General features: G+C 47.3%; 1 protein-coding gene across 6 annotated transcripts in view; it reads left to right on the top strand.

Moving 5' to 3' along the window:
- The first annotated feature begins 897 nt into the window (after window positions 1-897).
- Window positions 898-21,166, top strand: part of BBS8 (tetratricopeptide repeat protein 8) — a 40,500-nt gene continuing 20,231 nt past the window's right edge. The window contains exons 1-5 of one of the 6 annotated variants that reach the window (XM_075699735.1): window positions 898-915; window positions 11,801-12,011; window positions 16,112-16,294; window positions 17,340-17,489; window positions 18,550-18,720. In XM_075699735.1, coding sequence (XP_075555850.1) covers window positions 11,820-12,011; window positions 16,112-16,294; window positions 17,340-17,489; window positions 18,550-18,720 — 696 coding nt within the window. In that variant the 5' untranslated portion in view covers window positions 898-915; window positions 11,801-11,819. The other 5 variants (XM_075699734.1, XM_075699736.1, XR_012829689.1 and 2 more) reach the window with 5 other exon arrangements.

Consider the following 21,166-nt stretch of genomic DNA (forward strand, 5'->3'; position numbering starts at 1 on the left):
TATTGCACTATTTTCGGGATCGCCCCACGTAAGGGAGCACTTAACACCTGCTTCACCTCCGCCGCGGGTCGGCCCGGCATTACGCTAACTTCGGCATCGGCCCACGTATGGGGGAGTGCTTAACACCTGTTTCACCTTCGCCGCGAGTCGGCCCGGCATTGCACTAGCTTCAGGCCGACCCGCGGCGGAGGTGAAATTCGCACTTTGCTTTTCATTTCATTTCATTTCATTTATTGAAGCCTTAAAGGCCCGGAGGCATTACATAAGGCGGGGGCAAACAAAGTATCAGGTACTCTTCATCACGCTAAAGAGGGAAAAGAGGAAGAAAAGATAGACGAAGAATAGAAAAGGAAACAACGCTCAGGAGGGAACCGAGCAAGCAGTAGATCATCAAAATCACTGTAAAGAAACCATAATATACAACAAAATATATAGTACATAAATACTATTAAAAACATATTATGCGTGAGAACGAATCACTATCATTTAATTACTTAGAAGGGGTCAATAAGCAAATGCATTTGAGACGAACCATTCTAGGTGTAGTGGATTGTTAGTTTCTCACGGAAAGTCGTGTGGTCGGCGGAAGAAACAATACTGTCGGGCAGAGTGTTCCACAGCGCTATTGCATTTGGAAAAAAAGAATCCCTCATCGAAGACGTACGGCACTGAATGTGCGCGATTGGACAGCTGTGGTTGAGGCGGGGAGAGATTCTAGGCGGGGGTTGTAGTCGAGGGTGTCTGGCTATTGGGTGATAGTAGTAAGAGTGAAGCATGCATAGACGCGATATGATACGACGTGATTGGAGACTGGGAAGATCGAGTGTGCGTTTTAGTTCAGTTATGCTGGTTTTACTTGAGTAGTTTGACATGATAAAGTGTGCAGCACGATTCTGAATGGCTTCTAATTCGTAGGTGAGATATGCTTGCGAGGGGTGCCAGATAGATGATGCGTACTCCAGTTTCGGCCGAACGTATGTCTGATATGCAAGTTTTTTTATAGCGGGCGATGCAGATTTCAGATTGCGACGCAAGAAACCAAGTGTGCGCGAGGCGTTTGCGCATATTGTTTCAATGTGAGTAACCCATGATAATGATGATGTCAAGTGAACACCTAGATACTTATAGCAGTCTGTTCGTGGTATTGTAGTTGAGCTTATGTGGTACGCGTAATTTGCAGCACTGCGCTTACGTGAAAAGGACATAAATTGGCACTTATTAAGGTTAAGAGGCATGAACCATTTTTCACACCATGAAACGATAGTGTCTATGTCTTCTTGTAGGTCAATGGAATCACCAGGGTTATGGATGGCGTTGTAGATGACGCAGTCATCAGCAAAAAGACGCAGTCTAGTTTTTGTGTTACATGGCAGGTCATTGACATAGATTAAAAATAACAGCGGGGATAAGCCTGCTCCCTGGGGGACACCGGATGTAACATCAGAAAGGTGCGAGTCATGAGAGTTAGCGGATGTGTATTGTACGCGTCCTTTTAAGAAATGTTCGATCCAAGTAATCAGTGATGGGGGGATTCCAAGAGTAGATAATTTGGCAAGTAGGTGATTGTGAGGGACGCGGTCGAAGGCCTTCGAAAAGTCTAAGAAGATGGCGTCAATTTGTAGGTGATTGTCCATGTGTTGTAAGATTTCATCGGTGAATTCAGAGAGCTGAGTTTCGCAGGATAATAGTTTTCTAAAACTGTGCTGATATGAATAGAAGAAGTTAATTGATTAAAGGTAGTGCATTAGATTGGTTGCTATGATATGTTCCAGCAGTTTAGAGGGGATACTGGTTAGAGAAATTGGACGATAGTTACATGCTTTTGTTTGATCACCAGATTTATGGACGGGAATGATTTGAGCCTTTTTCCAATCGTGGGGAACTTCACCAGTACTGATTGATTGTTGGAAAAGCAAGCTAAGTATTGCGCTTGACAGGGAACTGGTGTTTTTAAGTAATTTGCTGCTGATTTGATCGCAACCAGCCGAGGAGGATAATTTTAGAGCCTGTATTAGCGCAGCTATTCCATCAGTGTTAATTTGGATATCGGGCATTGTGGACAGCGAGTGGCATGCTAATTCGTCAGAACTGAAGTTTATAGCAGGAGAAAATACTGACGTGAAGAAATTGTTAAGGGCTGTAGCACATTTTTCAGTGTCAATTAGTACATTGTCGTCGTCTGATAGTTGCAGCTGAGTTTGGCGCTTAGGCGGGGAGATAATCTGAAAGAATTTACGAGGGTTCGACTGAAGGATTGATAAGAGGTCAGTTGAAAAAAATTTGTTTTTGGAAGCTTTCAATTCCTTGATGTATTTTTTGACGCTTAGTTCGTACCTATCCCAAGCTCTGTGGTTATTAGTTAACTTTGCTTTCCGATAATGGCGTTTTTTCTTATTAAGTAGACGTTTTAGGTGCTGCGTGAACCACTGGTTATTTTTGTCGGTATTTATAAGGATAGTAGGGATATATATGTTTTTTAAGTTTAGCATAGTGTTTTTATATAATTCCCAATTGGCGTTGACCGAGCGAGCAGAGTATGACTGTCGAAAATCTTCGTAGAAGTGTGCAAGTTCGCGGTTAAATGCGTCGAAGTTAGCTTTCTTGTAATCAGTGATTAATTTTTGCGTTGGGGCTTTCTTTTTTAATGGCAATGAAATGCCGAAATGAGAGCTTTGACTGTTGTCAGCTCTCGTTGCCATTCCATCTTCACAGAGTGGAATGGTTGCCAACAATTTTTTCACTCCTTTTGGATGGCGGTAGTTATCGGCATCTCCTGGGTTGTGGAAGCGAGTTTTCTCAGATTCGGTGCCCGCGCGATTAACTCGAAGATGAGTTCAGTTGTCATCATCTATTGCAGCAGGCAGGGCGTACTTTATCGATTTAATTATATTTTATTTTATTTATAATGCCCAACATAATTTTTATGTCACCATCTATTAAACTATCACGTGCATCGCTGTTGCTTCGTTAGTTCAACCTTCCTTGTTTAGACTGATCCAGGGGCCAGGAAAGGGACTTGGTTCATATAGTCAGCTGGTCTATATGCTCGCGGAACGAGTTCTGGCCGGAGAAAATGCCAATTGCGTTTAACTTTTCCTTTTGCTTCATTATTTCCTCGAGTGACGGCTCGCCGCGACGCTGACAGATCCTCGGAACCATATACCCGCGATATGGGTTAGATAAGGGTGGAAAATAAAATAATACAAAAGAGCGTCCATCATCAGACCCTGCAATAACCGTTAAACCCATAAGCAATATGACTGTCACCCTTTAACTCGTCTGGTTTTTCCCTAATTGTAGAGCTCTTTTCGTGCAAAATTGGCAACTGGAAACAAGAGTCGCAAGAAGTTGGGAAATTAAGCGATCTACTAAGGGAGAGAGCCAAGGCAACAGCCAAACAGGGAGGAAAAGCGAAAATTGTTTGTGAGAATATTTATGGATCAACAACTTTTTATTTAAAAAGGAAGCAGAGAAAACGCCGCCGGAAGTGGAGAACAGTTCCGTGTATTCTGAATGACGCTTGTACACTTATCAATCGAGCCGCCTGACGTAGCAACTTCTGTGCTAACGTGCGTGTTTTTCTAAGCTTCCGCGGTGGGCGCAGCACGTCTAGAACGGCAGCGTCCTGCGCTCTAAGCTGTTGTACTGGACCCGGTGACCACGCATCGCTACGCAACTTCCCAAATAACAATACGTGTCGGTTCTGGCACTTAACTTGGTGGAGCAGCAAACGAGGGATCCAAAATAACTCTGATTGTATGTTCCGCAAATCTATATTTCTCTATAATTATTCCAGAGCTAATTCAAACAAACGCTATACTAGAAATCTTTATTTTGCACTTTCGCTTGTTAACTTGTTTTTGGCAAAGTTCTTCCTGAGCATCTTTCATGCGCGAGTCCATTTGATGTGGCCCTTTGTTTGCCAAGTAAAGGAGAGGTGCATCTCACAGGGCGTACCTGCGAGATCCAGGTTATTTCATCTCTCTTTTGCGGGTTTACGCGTCTTCATGCCGAATGGTGGGCATTATTCACATCTGTACTAGTAAAAGTGCCCCCTTCCCCCCTCATTTGCATAGAAGGTTACCTGTGCAGCTGTACAGAAAAGTTAACTGTGCTGCTCGAGTTCTGTAGTGCAGGCACAACGCGGTACTCGAGACGAATGCCGAGGTGCAGACGCAGTGCAGACGTTATGTCCGACTAACGTGCACGGAATGTGTATGTTTGAGAGGTCCTGTACTACAGGTATGATCTTTAAAACTGATGGTAGCGCTAAAAGGAACGAACACACGGTGAAAAGACGACACGACGACGAGGTATGATCGGCTACTGGGGCGTAAATACACCCCCACACACACACTTGCGTAGACACATCAGACGTGCGTAAGCTGCGTCGTCTGCTACGCTGCTGCTTCGCACCTGTACGTTTACACCGAATCGGCGCCGACAGCCATGGAGTGGGTGCAGCAAAATCACGAACCAGCCCTGCACCTTTCCAGCAACCTTTTGAAACGAACGGCGGGGTGCAGCAACTCGTGAACTGGTTCAGGTGGTGCAGGCCAATCGAACGTACCTCTTGTGTATTTTTGTGCTAGACCTTTCTCGTTTTCTTTTTTTTTTTCACTTTGAGAGCGTAGAGGTTGTAGCATTTGCTACGGTTCGCCATGCTTTTCTTAGCTGTCTTCTCCGTACTGGATGCAGCTGCAATGACGTCGAGGCCATTCAACAGTGCGCACGGGGGTCGTCAGGGAAATTATGTTGAGAGCCGTGACGGCGCCCCCCGACACCGGTGAGACGAGAGATGACAAAGCACGCGTGAGGAGCGCGTTTCGTGGAATTCAGCCGTGACGGCGAGGAAGGTGGCTTTTTCAACCCGTTACGCGGAGGGCCTCCAACCGGTAACTCAAGCGGACATGAAGGGGGGTCAATTAACCGGCAGCGATTTGTCTGGAAAACGCTTGCGGGGTTTGACGAGATGAGTGTTGCTCCCGTAGGGGAAGGGGGGAAAGCCTTGTTCACCGAACGCACGCTTGAGAGCAGCACGATGCCATTGCGCAACGCTCCGTCGCGTGGCTTTTTTTTTTTATATATTTCGCGGGCTTTCTTTGCAACTCGGGAAAAAAAAAAAAGGACTACGTGAGACGTATTGTAAAGGAAACAACTCGATCGGTGGCTTCTGAAGGTGCTCTACAAATCTGCGTGTCATGCTTGGGGTCTTCAACCAGTAATGAAAAAAAGTTGGGTAATTAAACTTAATTAGTGAGTGATGAGTAAAAAGAAAGGTCTGAGTTACTATAGGCTATTGCGAATAGTATACGTTCGGTTCACTCACAAAATGGATTGCTGCTTACTTAAAGCAGAGAACACAATATGTGGAAATTGACGGTTTTTGTTCTTCTCCACTTGAGGTCACATCAGGTGTTCCGCAGGGGAGTGTGCTGGGACCTCTGTTGTATTTGGGTATATAAATGTTTTGGCCTCCCTTATTGATGAAAACGTCGAAATTAACTTTCTTGCCGATGATTGCATGTTGTTTAAATAAATACGTTCTGCTTTACATCAAAGCCTGCCGAATACTGCTCTGAATGATGTTTTGTCTTTAAAACAGTGTTTGTGAGCGTCACCAGGAAGAAGACGCCTCTTACGTTTAACTACACCCTCAACACTACATCTGTGACTCAGGTCACAAAATACATATATTTGGGCGTGATCATAAACAACCAGCTTACTTGGAGTGACCACCTTTGCTTTATAACTTCATCTACTATGAAAAAAACTCGGATTTTTAAGACACACGTTAAGGGGAGCCCCTCATAGTGTGAAGAAATTAGCTTATGGATCTATCGTTAGGCCAAAACTTGAGCATGCCGCCGTAGTGTGGGATCCTCACACGAAAAAAAATATATATATATAAATTGCACAGATTGAGAACCTTCAAAGGCGCGCCGTGCGATTCATCTACAACAAATACAGGAATTTTGACTCTCCATCTCTCCCCATGAAAAGTAATCGAACAAAACTTCTCTGTACCAAAAGAAAAATAGCGAGGATAGAATTTTTGCACTCATTGTTACACGGAAAGCTCGGCATATGTTACGCCGACTTTAACCCGCAAGACACGACACACACACGCTTAACTCTTCATTTCGCAAAAACAAATTTCCACAAGCTCTCTTTCTTTCCGAAAACAAAAGCTGACTGCAATTCACTACCTCAAGCGTGGAAACTTTAAAAAAGGCCGTTATAACGATATTTTTTAACCTCTACTAGAGTTTTTTGCCCCTTGCATTGCGATTCTTTTGGAGGTGCCAGATCTGTATACGCATTTGGAAGTGTTTTATATCTACGTGCATGCATCTTAACATATATGCACATTTCTGTTTGCACAAAGCATTGTATTCCTTCTTTGAATTTGCCCTTCCTGCTTGGATCAAATAGCTCTGCAGTATCATGTAAATAAATAAATAAACTGATTAATCTCCCAGCTAGCGCCACAGCATCTAGCGCTCTCAAGCCCCACATAAAACCTGACGGATACATGGATGGATGGATGTTATGAGCGTCCTATTGGAAAGCGGGTGGTGGCGGATGCCGCTAAGCTCGTCACTTCTAACTTTCTTCTGTGCCTACTTTCGGTCTTTATAAGGCTCACGGTTCGTGTTAACAAGTCATTAATTGCGAAAGACATCCACTGCTCTAAAACAAATCCTTTATGTTCCCTGGTTTTGCACCATCAATACTCTAGTCGCTTTTCTTTTTTTCCACTGCGGATTCCTTAACCCTTCCTTCACAATCCCTAAATCCCATTGCCTCGTGCAGGGTCACTGCGACGCCCTAACGAAATGTGTCCTATATGGTTCTCGCGCTGTCTCCACACTAGAGTGTACCAGACAATGACCAAACGTTACACGCAAGTATTGCCGTCATCGACAAGTCGTCTGCTCTAACACCGCGTTAGAGGAGACGGCTTGGCTACGATCTGGCTTCGAAACGCTGCGCGCTGCTGCCGATCGCGTGCGCCGCCTGCCGGCATTTCCAACAAACAGCAGCGCAAGCGATCGTTGCCGGAGCAACGCGTCGTGCCGACTCACACACACCCACACCCCCCAACACCTTCAGCGGTACGTCGGGCGAGCAGACGAGCGCTGCAGGCCAAATGACGGACAAGTGAGTGTGTTTGCGCGCATTCGCACGTTTGAGCGCGACGTCCTTCCGCGGCGCAAAGCACGTGTCCTTACTTCCTCGCTGTTATTGCGACCGCGATTCACTTTGCGCGGACGGCGCAGTAGCTGCGAAACGCTGTAGATGTACAACCACAGCTGCAAGAGACAGCACTTATTCCTGCGGCATTGAGCTGTGACTTGTCAATATACTTCATCGCAAAAAAAAAAAAAACAAAAAAAGAAGAAAGCTCAGCAGAGGGCGCAACGGTACACGTGCCATGAAACATTGTGTTACAGTGTACTAGTTACAGTACAGTGTAATTATGTCCTAGACATCAGACGCATGTACTGGCATAAAGCACTGCATAAAATGCAAAACATTCTGAGCATATATATATATATATATATATATATATATATATATATATATATATATATATATATATATATATATATATATAAGAAACAAACGGCGAACGTTGTCGAAATAATTCTGGGGTTTTGCGTGCCAAAACCATGATAGGAGTGTGAGTGCAAGCATTGTCGAGGAGACGACGAACAGGTTTAAAGGACATGACATTATTTTTTCACATTTGTTCCTTTTTCTTAGCTGAATGAAAATCGTGGACCTCGAAACCCCAGAAAAAATACCTGGCAACACTCAGAGCACCTTAAATAATATACTATATTATAGCTTTTCTACGAACAATCTCCGGTTTCGTTTCTCAGGAGAACCGTGTTTCGTTCGGTGATTGTTATATCGCTCGGTGGTCTGTTATCGGTTACGGACTGCTGAGCGACGTGCCAAAACATTCCGACGTCTTGCAGCTCCCACGTTACCACCGGGCCTTCTGCTTCTGCGTCATGACGTCGGTGGTCGCGACACACATACACCTCCCGGCAAATGAGACACAAACTGACCCGTAGAAAACTCATTATAGTAAGCTATTTCGAACGCTGTGAGGCTTGCCAGTTTTTTTGGTTAGGCTTTCAAGGTGCTGCAGGGCCTTCATTTAAAGGGACTGACAACCGGCCGGAACGTGTAGCGAGATGTTGGCAGAAACGAAAAGACCGTGATTTATCGTAACAGAATCGGGCATGCCGTTCGTGATTTAACTAAGAACAATAATTTTAACTTGACACAGAATGTCGCGAAAACAGGCAAGTGGCCCGATCTGGCGGTGAAGCCTTGGCACTTCGGATGTACATGTAGATCACAGTAGGTAAGTCGGCTGTTATTAAGCATCGCGTAGTTATTGTTTGAAATTGTAGTGCTTATCTTATGAGGCTTTTGCACTTTGTTCTATGCGCATAACGAAGTAAAAAAAAAAAAACTACCGAGTGACGTTGCCTTCGTGGTGACCAGTGGAGTGGCAAAGCACGGCCGTTCGATGCTTGCTTTGCTTTGCATCGAGTGGCCGTGGGCAGAGCTGTTAATAATAATATTTGGGGTTTTACGTGCCAAAACCACTTTCTGATTATGAGGCACGCCGTAGTGGAGGACTCCGGAAATTCTGACCACCTGGGGTTCTTTAACGTGCACCTAAATCTAAGCACACGGGTGTTTTCGCATTTCGCCCCCATCGAAATGCGGCCGCCGTGGCCAGGATTCGATCCCGCGACCTCGTGCTCAGCAGCCCAACGTGGGCAGAGCTGTTCACTGCATGCCTGAGCAGGAAAGCTGTTGTAAGCGCGCGAATTTGCGAGTTAGTAGCCCGAGTTCTGTGGTCTCTGTGAGATACAAAATGCCACCGACGACGAATTGTGTCGCGAATGAGTGCCGTATCACTATAGTGGGATACAACTTAAAAAGAAACGGCAGTTGGCAACCAAGGCACACGGGCCGCGCGGAGTTAGAGTGTACTAGAATGTCTAGCGGAGTTGTGTTAATCCGCTAACCAATCACAGAAGCAAACGAAGTCGTCGTGATGCGACGTTTTCAATATGGCTTCGTATACTTGATACCTCCGGAGCGTCTGCTGTTCTTGAAGAGCCTTTTCATGGGCGGAAGCGATGAGGTGTGCAGCAGATATGGGCAAAGTGTATAGAGTCCCCTGCAAAAGGTCGCGGTACAGTTAATTTCACTGCTGAGTCAGTTTTACTCATGAAACTTCAGTGCCAACTGTAGTGAAACCCGACAGTAAATAGTTGCAGCGAAGCAAGCGTTTTATTTCAGTTAAATAAAGAATTAGGCTCTCACCGTTCCACGAGTGAAAACATAAAATTACCCGCTTATAATTTTATTTTTGTAGTTACCGCCTTAGTTAGGTGACATGGGAAGTTTGAAGTACGAACTATTTGCAGCAGCGCGGAGGAACCATGGCTGGCGGTTATGAGGGCGTGGGCGGAGCTTCACTGCAGACTTAAGTTTTATCTGACTACAATTGCATATCCTAGCATTTAACTTGGCTTGGCTAAAACACAGCCTAGCGCACGCAGCCAGCAACACCATGGTATTCGAGATCAGTTTCTGTTACTTGGAGGGAGCCGTCGCTTGGGCGTAAATTTGGACGCCACCTAGTATTGCAACAATTATTCATCACTTCAGGGAATATGAACCGCAGGAACATCGGTTTGATAAACAAAATATCACTTCCTAACAGCTGTCGCCGCAATTGTCGTCTGCTATCCACAAACGCCGGCGTATAATCGCTATCGCGCTCACCTAACACTGTTTCCAGCAGGTTTCTTGAGCACGACAACATCCTCAATGCAGATGGGAAAATTTTGGACACAAAATGTTACACGGCGTTTTCCGCGTTACCACTGTATGATTGGGCACTCAGACCGGTAAGCTTTCCGTTGAGCTAAAAAGAGGGGTACCACAAAAATTGGTTGTCGGTCCCTTTAACGCAAAAAAAAAAAAAGACAACGAAAACAACAATGAAAGCCGAAACATGTCGTGTAAGTACTCGATTATTTACGTTAACTTCCTGTCCGGGGTCAAGGTCTCGTACTGTAACTGAATATTTAATATCTTGTTTGTTCTGTTGAACTCGTCGAGACGAAGCTCCTCTTCCTCCTTTGTGAGAGTTCACTTTGCGGTTACAGTGTAGTAGTTGTTGTTGCCTCAAACATGGCTCGTAACCACGAGGGGGGGGGGGATGATTGGTCACACTGGTTTGATTAAAAAATGTATCTAATAAAATATCAAAAGGGGGTATAAAGGTTACAGTGTACTGCGAGCGTTCCGACCAGCCAATAATTCTTTTTTTCTCTGAAGTGCGAACACTTTCAGCATAGGTTTTAGCTGAGAAAATAACTCGTCCTTTTGCCAAATTCTGCAGTGGCGGCATTTTGAGTCAATGAGAGAAGCCGTAGCTGGCCAATCGAAGCTGGCCAGATCACAAGTTACACAACATGGTGGAATTTGACACTGTCCAGCTAGCACTCCAGGTAGTTCTCTCAGTTAAAACACAGCCTCCGAGATCGGGCGGCGCGCCGGTAGATCTCGGAGGCTATTAGGAGGAAGCTTTAGCTCGGGAGCTCCTATCTAAATACATGTAAAAGGAGGATTCGTTTTCCTCGGAAACCACTGCACCGAATTTGACGAGGTTTGTTGCATTAAAAGAAAAACTATAGTGACTGTCTGTTTCGAACTTTTCATTTAAGTCGTCAATTTTTATTAGAAGTTGGCAAAAAACAAGTTTACCACTCTGTATAACACAGTTCTGTGAATTGCATCTAATAGAATATCTAAAGCGGACAAAATTGATATGTTACATATGAATCTCAAAAAAAATTTTGTAATATGAAAATACAGCTTTTGGAAAACCCTTGCACAAAACGTAACGAATTAAGTAAGATATAAATTGACACATCGAATTTGTCCGCTTTGAAGGATCTAATGAATGCCGTTTACAGAACCACGATATCTGTTCTTGATGCAGAGCAATTATTTTTTTAACTTCCTGTTTCTGTTTTTCACACTTAGGAATTTTTAAAAATTCGTATAACGTAATTCAGGTCCTAAATCGTAATTCCGCTACCAACAGTCACCGGAATTTAACTTTCTCTCTCAAATACAGCACATTTCATTAGAATCGGTCCAGGGGTTATCTCAGAAAAGCGTTTCTGCGTTTTACATGTGTTTGAATAGGCCGCGTCGGAGTCGGACCCGTGCTAAAGCTTCCTCCTAAGGCAAGTTCGAAACGCAGCAGCATGCTAGCTACAGCGGTTCACTTTGCTACTTCTCGGCGCAACGAGGATGGATGGATGGATGGATGTTATGAGCGGCCCCTTTGGAACGCGGCGGTGGGTTGTGCCACCAAGCTCTTGCTATTATACTGCCTAATGTCCTACCCAAGCTTTAAAAAAAAAAAAAAAGAAAGAAAAACCGCTATGAACTCTCACAACCAAATTTTCTGACCCCCTATTGCGAACTTTGCCTTCGCACGTCTCCGTCTTTTGTCGTTCCCCTACTTTTCTTCCACCAATCTTCCAATCGCCTCAATACTAATCTTTATTGCGGACACGTCTACTTTTCCCCTACTCTCGCTGAACCCAAGGGTTTCAAGGAGGCCAGTGGTGCCGAAATCGACCGCTGGGCAGATAGATGTCTTCACATTCTAATAAAACGTCCACAGTTCGAGGATCGCGAGTGCCCCCCTCATTAAGCCTCGCCGCGCGCGCCCATGCAGCTCGGGGACGGCGGCGGACATGGAGCCCGTGCAGCAGGCGCTCAGCCTGTACAGGCGGCGCCACTTCACGGAGTGCGCCGAGCTGTGCGAGCGCCACGCGTCCAAGCAGCTCCAGTGGCTCGGCATGCTGGCCCTGACGCAGCACGCGTGGCTGGACGAGCTCGAGCTCGAGGGGCTGCAGTCGCTCGCCGAGGAGCTACTCGACGACCAGGTCTAACAACCTCCCCTCCCTATCAAAGTAGAAAAGAAGTACGCTTGTGAAATGCAGGAAGCCGGTCACGTGGTAGAAGGAGAGGGCTGCGAGAGTTCAGAATATTTATATATATGAGAGTTTCATGTCTGTCTCTGTGAAATTCTCTTGTTGGATATTTCTGTGCGCCTAAGGCAGTCGGAATGATTACATAGTTTTCAACTACGTCTTTTGTCATCGTACTTCTCGTTAGAGCTCCGTTGTCGGCCTCTGTAAAGTTTTGTAAGGCCCTTACGGTAAGGGTGTTACCGGTGCGACAAGAAAACACCCTTAAGGGTGTAAACATTTTTTACAGTGTGGAACGCAGGCGAGCGCGTCGGTGGACAGCTTGTGCGAGAAACAAAGCGCTACAAGATTTCTTTCATTTGCCGAACACTATAATGATGGTAAAAACGAGTTTACTGGGGAGATCGTCAGAGTGTGCGTGGCATTCTTTGGAAAGTTTAAGCTTTGGGCAGAGTATTCATAAGCAACAGAATTCTATGCACAAAGCGACAATTTTCCAGTGCACAACTCTTAAAAATGTTTACACCCTATGGGGCTTATCTTGTCCCACAACAATAATCGTCATCTGCCTTGCTTGCGTTTCCTCTCTTGAAAACTCGGCGCTCCCTACATTCCTGTCGAGAATGCTGTGCCACACACAAGCCGTTCGTGACTAGGAAGCCTTACCGGGCTCGCAGCGTTAAAGAAAGGAAATGCGGGCAAGGCAGATGACGATTATTGTTGTGGGACAAAATACAACCGAAAGGGTGTAAACCTTTTTTGAGAGTGTGGGGAGTTTTTGCCCAAATTTTTAAATATATCTAGAGCATACGACAATGCTTGCCGGGTGCCAGTCGCAGAACACGGAAATAAAAATTTGTGAATGTAAGTTAATTCGCGCTTTTCGCGTCTCGTTAGCATATCTTCGCGTCTCACCACTATCTTCTTAACGCTTCTCCCGAGTCGGTTTCATCTTACAAAGTATGTCACGTGAAGTATGTCATCGCCAAAGTTAACCATGCACTTGGGTAGCCGACGAAGAAACCTTTATGTAGAACCACGACCACTTAGCAAGCTTCTCCACGCCACTTTCATTCGTCGATCACTTGAATATGCATCATCCATCTAAGATGCCCCCGTGACACTACATTAACAGACATACTGTGAAGCAGTGCAGGATCGTTTCCGATCACGAAACCTAGCAGGCACGTCAGCAGGCACGAAATGGCAACCTCGCTGCCAAACCACAATGCCGGATGACACCATGACACAGTGTACATATTGTTATTATTATTATTATTATTATTATTATTATTATTATTATTATTATTATTATTATTATTATTAATTAGTGTTTTATGGCGCAAGGGCTACAACGGCCAAAGAGCGCCAGCAACAATGTTTAGTAGTGCGGTAGAATGTTATAAACATGACAGCGGGTATAATGGGTTGCAGTGCCTGTGATGTAGTGTACATCTTGTAATCACAGCACACCAGCTGAAACAACGTAGCAACCCCTAAAGCCTCTTCATCGGCTTACTCTATTTTAGCGGTGGTAGTATGGATGGGCTTTGGCAACCCCCACTGTCCCTGGTATCCTGGCTGCAAGTTCACTGCAATAGAAATATCTGCAAGACCGCGTATATGTGTCATTTGCTGCGCTGAGCGATGACAGACAACTGTGACAGGCACCCTCAAGTAAATGAACAGGCTCTCGGTCGCCACCGCCCCGAGCAGGGCGCTGAATCCTTCCTCTCCCTTGTCATACGGGCTGGGGAACGGACCATGTACCACGATTGCTGTCTCTCTCTCTAAACAGAAGTCGCCATAATGCTCGACCTTCTCGACACCTACCGTCGACTGTAGGAGTGATCGAAGCAATAAGAGATATTAGGGTCTCAGCGCGAGCAAGCAGCGACGTGGGTTCGGAATGCGAGAGCCGTTATCAGAGGAAAGGGAGGGCCAGTTGGGGGAATAGGGATAGCAGCGCGAGTAGACCGCGCTACTGTTTCTTATTCTCTCTCCATCTCTCTCTCTCTTTACCACTGCATTTGTAAGCACAGTACGAAGCATTCACGGGCAGTATAGCAGTGGCGGTGGAGGTAGTAGTAGTAGTAGTTACTGTCTGGTGAGCGGGAAGAAAAACCCGCGGGCATCGTAACATCGTAGGGGGAGGAGAGAGGGAAAAGCTTATAGGCATAATTCTAGCTTGTCACGTTATAACATATACGCTAGCAAGAGCCCTGCAGCGTGTGTAGCTTGCGTGTACTGCGCACGCGCAGTGTGTGCATCACACATAAGGTAACGCTATACGCCATTATACGTTTGTCGGCACACGCTACACTCCAATCTCTCCATTACATGTCTCTCTGAGAGGCGCCTGCTTTTGCCCGAGAGCTTTGCGGATTCCCTGAGGGTTTAGAGGTGGCAGTCGCCTTCCACACCGACGCTCGCGCCGTTGGAGACGACAACGCACTCATGCGACGACACGAGGGATCGGCCTATATGTACAGTCAACCGCAAAAGTTTACGGGACGCAGGATCCGCCAAGAAGCTCAATTCTCGCGAAGCGTGGTCACACAGCCTCGAATATAAATGTTCCAGCATGGAGCAGCCTTCGCCACCTACACAGTGATCCATCACATGCGAAGTGTCTTGCCTTAACAGTGCAGGGATTCACATTTGAAGGGGAAACCGCATCCCGTAAACTTTTGCTGTTGACTGTACATATGTAGATCTAAATTCTGGAGTATTGCGTTCCGAAACCGCAATCTGATCATGAGGCACGCCGTGGTACCCCGGATCAAATCAGACCACTTGGGGGCTCTTTAACGTGCAGCAGGTGCACGATGCACACATATAAGCTGCCCATGTCCTCCCTGCGACAAACCTACGTACACTTTCAAGGGCGTCGTTCCCTCGATAAAGCGAATAGTTTTCTAGAAGCTTCCCGCTATTCGCTCACGTTGACAATCATCATCGATGCTTCTGCACATGTGTGTGTGTGTAAGTTCAACAAGGTCATTTACCAATTCGGTATTTACTGACGCACACCGTTCCAAGTTACAAAACTCTACCGCGCGCTTCTCGACATTAAGCGAAATGATGACGCTAAATCGCAAAAGTACGAAGGTTGGGGAACACTTGCCGGATACATTTCAACTCGATATACTAAAGTTCGTCTCGAAATGCCGGGCTCACGGCGTCACAGATATCATCCTGACGTCGTCACACCGAGCAAAATTCGTAACGGTAGCGAACTTGCGACACACGTACGAACACGAAAGCGGACAAACACTGGCACCGAGAAACAGGGCGGACAAAAATAATCGGCTTACAGGTTCAACTCTGGTTTGTCGTCTGCTTCTGCCGTGTATTCGCCCATGCGTGCACAAGTGCGCGGCCTTTACAGCAATAATGATTGACGAGTACTAACCGTCCAGCCAACCTCGGCGCCTCGAGAACGCGTCGTGTTAGCGCTCCTTTAATACTACTCTTTATGAACTGGAACACGTTAGGCGTGACGTTAAGAGACAAGCAGACGGCGATGTGGATTCTCAGAGAGCAATCGCGTGTAGCCGACACTCTCTAGTTGACGTTAATAGCGAGAGATGGGGCCGGGCACCTAGGCTATTTAATGCGTATCGAAACGTTCCGTACGCCATTCCAAGAATTCCGTATGTTTCTTACGGAATCTGTATGGATTAGGTACAAAATTCCGTGAAGTTTCCATAACAGTCATACTGAATTAATGGAATGCGTGCGGAACGTTTCGATAGGGAAAGATAGCCGGTGGTCTATTATGGGGTTACAGTATGAGTGACGAGGGAAAGGAAGCGCAGTGAATGACGGCAGAGATGTATGTACGTGGCACCATGAAATGAGGAAGTTTGCATGCAAGATGGGACAAGCTGGCGCTAGACAGCGGTAATTGGAGACCGCCGGGTTCTAGAAGCCTGCAGTGGACGTAGGTTTATTATGATGTTTACGTAAAACGGCAACGTGAGTGCACGTAACAAGCTGGCCTAATTTTGCGCCTCTCAGTCGGTTGACTGGCGCATCCGTTCATCTCGCAGGCGACGGCGCAGACGGGCCGCCCGGGCACCTCCCTGCGGGCCCCTCCCCCTCCGACCGGCGGGGGCCGCCCGGTGACCCGCGAGGGTCGCCCCTTGACTGGAATACGGCGACGACCCCAGTCCCGCACCGCGGCCACGCGACACGGCGTCGAGAGGGCGCTCACCACAGCCGCAGGAAGAACGGCACGTATATGCACACACGCAGCGTGAAGTAGAGCAATTCGTTGGTCATCCTTATATGAACCAATATTTTAAGAACGCCCCAAGAGCTCTAGAGAAATCGTACCGACTGCATAGTAGCCGTAGTCGTATGTACTTACGGCCAGTATCCTTTTCATCACGAAGTATCAATTAGTTAATTGCTTTTAATTAGAGAACTTTTTAAATATTGCTCGAATCGCAAACATATTAATTACAATGTTGCAGGGCACCGTAAATAACCTCCGAATCAAGCATTTATATCATGCTGAAGTGGTGCTGGTTGTTTTTTCCCCAAGAAAAAAACAAATGCCCGCGAAATACGAAATAGATGCGCACTCGCACGCCGCTACTCGAGCGCCTACAAGCAACCATTGAAAGATATACGGCTGCATTCTCTCGTCGCCGCATCGTACAAGGCTCTGCTTCGCTTACCAATGTGTCAGCGGCGTGTTCTCTTGATGCTGCGACCACCACATAGCGTGAAGCCCTGTATCGAGCCGCCGCCGCTAGTAAAGCCATGTATCCGTGGCTATTCGCTTGGGGGCGCTTGAGTAGCGGCGCGCGAGCGCGTATCTATTTCGTATTCTGGATGTTTCCCGCACTTTTCAGCAAGCGCGAATGGTTTGCCGCATGAGTTGGGTGTAAACGTGAGCGGCCAACGGTGCCTGACGTCCTCTTCGAGGAGGACACCGAGGCACCCTAGAGCGGCCGGATTGGTGATGCCACCAGGTGGCGCAAAGCCCAACCAGACAAACACGTAAGATGGCACTAAGCAAGTGTATTTCCCTTCGCTGCTGGTGCAAATGATCGGCAACCGCGTGATCGTGAACACGGTTACACTGCTGTTGAAAATTTAAGCTAGCAGCGAAGAAGTATACACTTGGTTCTGTTTGCTCGTGCTTTGCATCCCCGGGTGGCTGCGCTGTACCAACCACTCACATTTACGCCCCGCCCATCCGGCAATCCGCTCAAATCATCCGCGTTTGCCGGAATAGCGTGTACGCTAAACTCTATTGCGTGCATGCAGGCCCGGCCGACGACTGCGGCACCCGCAATGGTGCAAGAGTTAGCAGAGTTCGGTCGACTGGGCGCGGCCTCTTCGGGCTGGCCGGACAAGCCGTGGCTCTCCAAGCCGCTCTTCCGCTTCCTGTACCACCAACGAGGTGACGTCAGACAGGTAAGGAAGCGCGCTAGACGAACATCAAAAAAATTGGAGGACGCTTAAGCTTAATTCGCCTTCAAGAGCGGAACGCGATAGCGTTATCGCACCCCGTTCGCACCGCCCACTCATTCGCTCGGCATGCTCTTGACGAGACAAAGGGGAGAAGCGGGCGAGTGGCGCGCCACCGGTCGGGGCAGCGCCGTACATTGCGAGGAGGCGGTTTTCTGTGTTTGCCACAAGATGGCTCTGCGTGTGCGCCAAGCGCAGAAGAAATGTAGCGGAAACGTACCTCGCTACCGTTTAACTGAGACTTCTGTAATTTACATGCTCATAATTACCGATATACACCGCAGTATAACTTTCTAAGGCACGTTTCTAAGGCAACACCGCATTCACTAGAGGCGCTTTTGTCGCGCTTTGAACCATCGAACTCATAGCTGAGTGGCAGCGTCTCCGTGTCACACTCCGGAGACCCTGGTTTGATTCCCACCCAGTCCATCTTGCAAGTTGCTTTTATTTATGAATTGCCTTCCAGGATTTTTCGCTCACGGCCAACGACACCGACGACACCGGTTTTTCTGCGACACGAGCTCCTTAACGCTTTCGCGTTAAAATAGCGCCGTGGCGTCGGCGCCCCATGACCGAAGATGCCGCGCGCGTGCCGAAGATGATCTCTGGGTGTCGCGCACTTCAACAGGGCACGTACAGTCAAAGCGTGCACGGGCTGCGATTCGGAATAGTGTCAAATTCCTCCATGTTCGCCCTTTGAACCAATCAGAGAGGCCGTAGCAGCCCCGTGGGCCAATCGGAGCTGAGAATAGGTCGAGTCGGCTTGTCAGGCCGAAATCCAGTCGTCGGGTTCGCGTAAACGCTTGCAGGTCGGGATGAGCGAGCGTCGAGGCGAGTTCGATGAACCAGCTAGCAAGGGCCGTGAAACTGACTCGCCCGGCTGGCTTGGCAAGATGTATGTAAAACGCGGTAGGGTCTGGCTGGGTCGGCTAAACTAATCTCGTATGGAGTTCGCGAAAACAAATCCCACTGCTCGTGGTGACTGACAAGCCACACGTACACGCAGGCGTTGGAGCTGGCCGGCCAGGAGCGGGCGACCGACTGCTGTGGATGGTGGTCGCTGCAGCGCGGCCGCTGTCTGCTGCGGCTGGGAATGCTACGAGAGGCAGAGCACCAGTTCAGGAAGGCGGCGGAGGCCGGCGACCCCCAGCCCAGGGCGTTCCTGTGGCTCGCCAGGGTAACACGTCCAGCGACGCCTTGCTCTTTTTCGCGGTGTAACCAATCTTCCTCCCCCCCCCCCCTGTACAGATCATCCTGCACAATGTCTCGAAGGCTTAAGGCTGCCGCCTTTGCCGAGCAAAAAAAAAAGCAGAACTAATTGATAACTGTACAATTAAACGAATAGCCGAAACGCGTCATGTACGAGGCGGGTACTGCAGCTGGGCTCCTCTCTCGCACTTCGATAATGATGAGTTATTAGCATCCCTTATGAAATGGGGCGATGACAAATAGGCATCTTCTTTAAAATCTCTAAACCTATACCTTGTACAGTTACCTAAGTCTGTAACAGATCCGGTTCTGTTTCTTCCCTGCTTTTATTTCCACCAGTACTCAGTATCTTGTTCATCTCGACTGCTGCCCTCCGGACACGCTGCTCCATCTAGCGGTGACGCCGTAAAAACCTTTTGCGTGGCCTCCGAGATTGCACTCGTACGAAAGCGAAAATGCCGCTATATTTCTACCGGCCCTTTCACCGCCGCGCACATGGCCGCGCCGCCGGCCGCTTTCTCCGCGAGCGTATACCGACGCTTGTACCCGCATAAGCTGAAGAGTGGTTGCGATTTTTATTCGATGAAGCTTCGTCGTGCCCCGATATGGCGCTAAAGGTGAACAGTGTGTGAAGTAAATTCACGCTACGTGTGAATGGACACAGCGTGAAAGATGCAGATGATGAGCGCTGTACGGGTGCGGCATCGCAAAAGCATAGAGAGAAGACCTTATCTACTCCTTTAGGGCACAGCGACAGCGTGCGAATGTACTTACGCTCGGGAATGCGTACGGACCGCCTGAGCGCGCGTGTTCTCGGCGAGAGCAGGAAGAACATATGGAAGGCCACGTTCGGAAGAAAGCAGCGCAGAAACTTCATACCGGAGCTATAGGAGGCGTCGGCTCCTCAGCGGTTAGGACTGAAAAAATGCGGAAGCTATTGAAGGGGCTTTAGTGTACGCAGCCGCGGGTCCTCCTCTCGCTCTTTCCTGTGGACCCCCTGTGCCATCTAGCGGTGCGGCCGCGAAGTCAGGTCGTTGCCTCCGAGATGCGCGACCCGCGCGAACGCTGATATTTAATCTGTCCTTCGCGGCGGGCGTTCGTGGCGCAGCGCATTAAAAGCGCCGGCCTGCTGTGCTTCAGGAAGCCTTGTGACGCGGGCTTTAATCTGCCCAGCAACGCAGAAATTTTGAAGGATTTTCTTTTGTTCATTGAAGATTCGCGGTGAACGAGGCTAGGCCCACATTTTTAGACTCACTACATTCGTTATCGGCCAAGATTCTTAGGCTAGACTGCACCATCTTCGGGATCACGGTCCATATATTTGGTTGCATAGTTAGATAGCCGGAAAGAAAACTGGTCTGACAATGCAGATAATCCTATTCGTATTAAAAGAAAACCGGAGCCTAGAAGATAGGAGAGAGGTCATTTATTTTGTGATAGCTACTGTGTGCTAAAGTACAAACAAATTGAAATCAATATACGGCGATACGCCGAGTACCAAGTTTGCGTGACTTGACTTTATTGAAAGGTTTTGCAAAGCTTATAATTTATACTTTCATAATCTTCTTTGAAGTTGTTGCAAATAACTTACTGGTAAAGCCTAAATTATATATATATGTGTTTACACACACGTTGTGCAGTGTTAAGCATATGCATCCCTTCCGAAATCAAATCGAACAGCGTTATACATGCAGCACGCGCTGAACTGCAAGATCGGTGACTTACAGCTCAGCGCGTGCTGCATGTATCACGCTGTTCGATTTGACATGCGTAGATTTACCCGAATTACTTTAGACTATCTTAATTCCTTTAGAGTATATTTAGACACCATCTAAATTGTTGTAAGCATACTTCTACGCATTTCTTGATTGTTCTTCGTAGGCTACGATATGATAGGCGAATAAATTACTTGTAACAACTTGAACAAGATTATGAGAGTATAAATTATAAGCTTTATATAGCTTTTCTATGAAGTTCAGGTACGCAAACTTGCTACTCGGCGTATCGTCGCATTATTTTGTTTTGAATTTCTTTGTGCTTTAACATGCACTACCTTTTACACACACACACACACACACACACACACACACACACACACACACACACACACACACACACACACACACACACACACACACACACACACACACACACACACACACACACACACACACACACACACACACAAACTTCTCTCGGCTTCGGTTTATATATATGACGTAAGTGTTCTGTGGGTCTAGTGGCTGATAAATCGTAAGTGCCAGGCGCACGTGCAAAAAGAAGATTGAGTTCGTCGATTCGGCCGGGGACCGGCCTTTCAACCGAAGCGTCGAAATAAATGCTTGTTTTGTACGTGCGCCTGGTAATTCTTAGGCTTTTTATATATACGTATATGTACACAACCTTTCAAAGCG

The sequence above is a fragment of the Dermacentor variabilis genome, chromosome 7, assembly GCF_050947875.1.
Source record: "Dermacentor variabilis isolate Ectoservices chromosome 7, ASM5094787v1, whole genome shotgun sequence".
Classification (NCBI taxonomy): Eukaryota; Metazoa; Arthropoda; class Arachnida; order Ixodida; family Ixodidae; genus Dermacentor; species Dermacentor variabilis.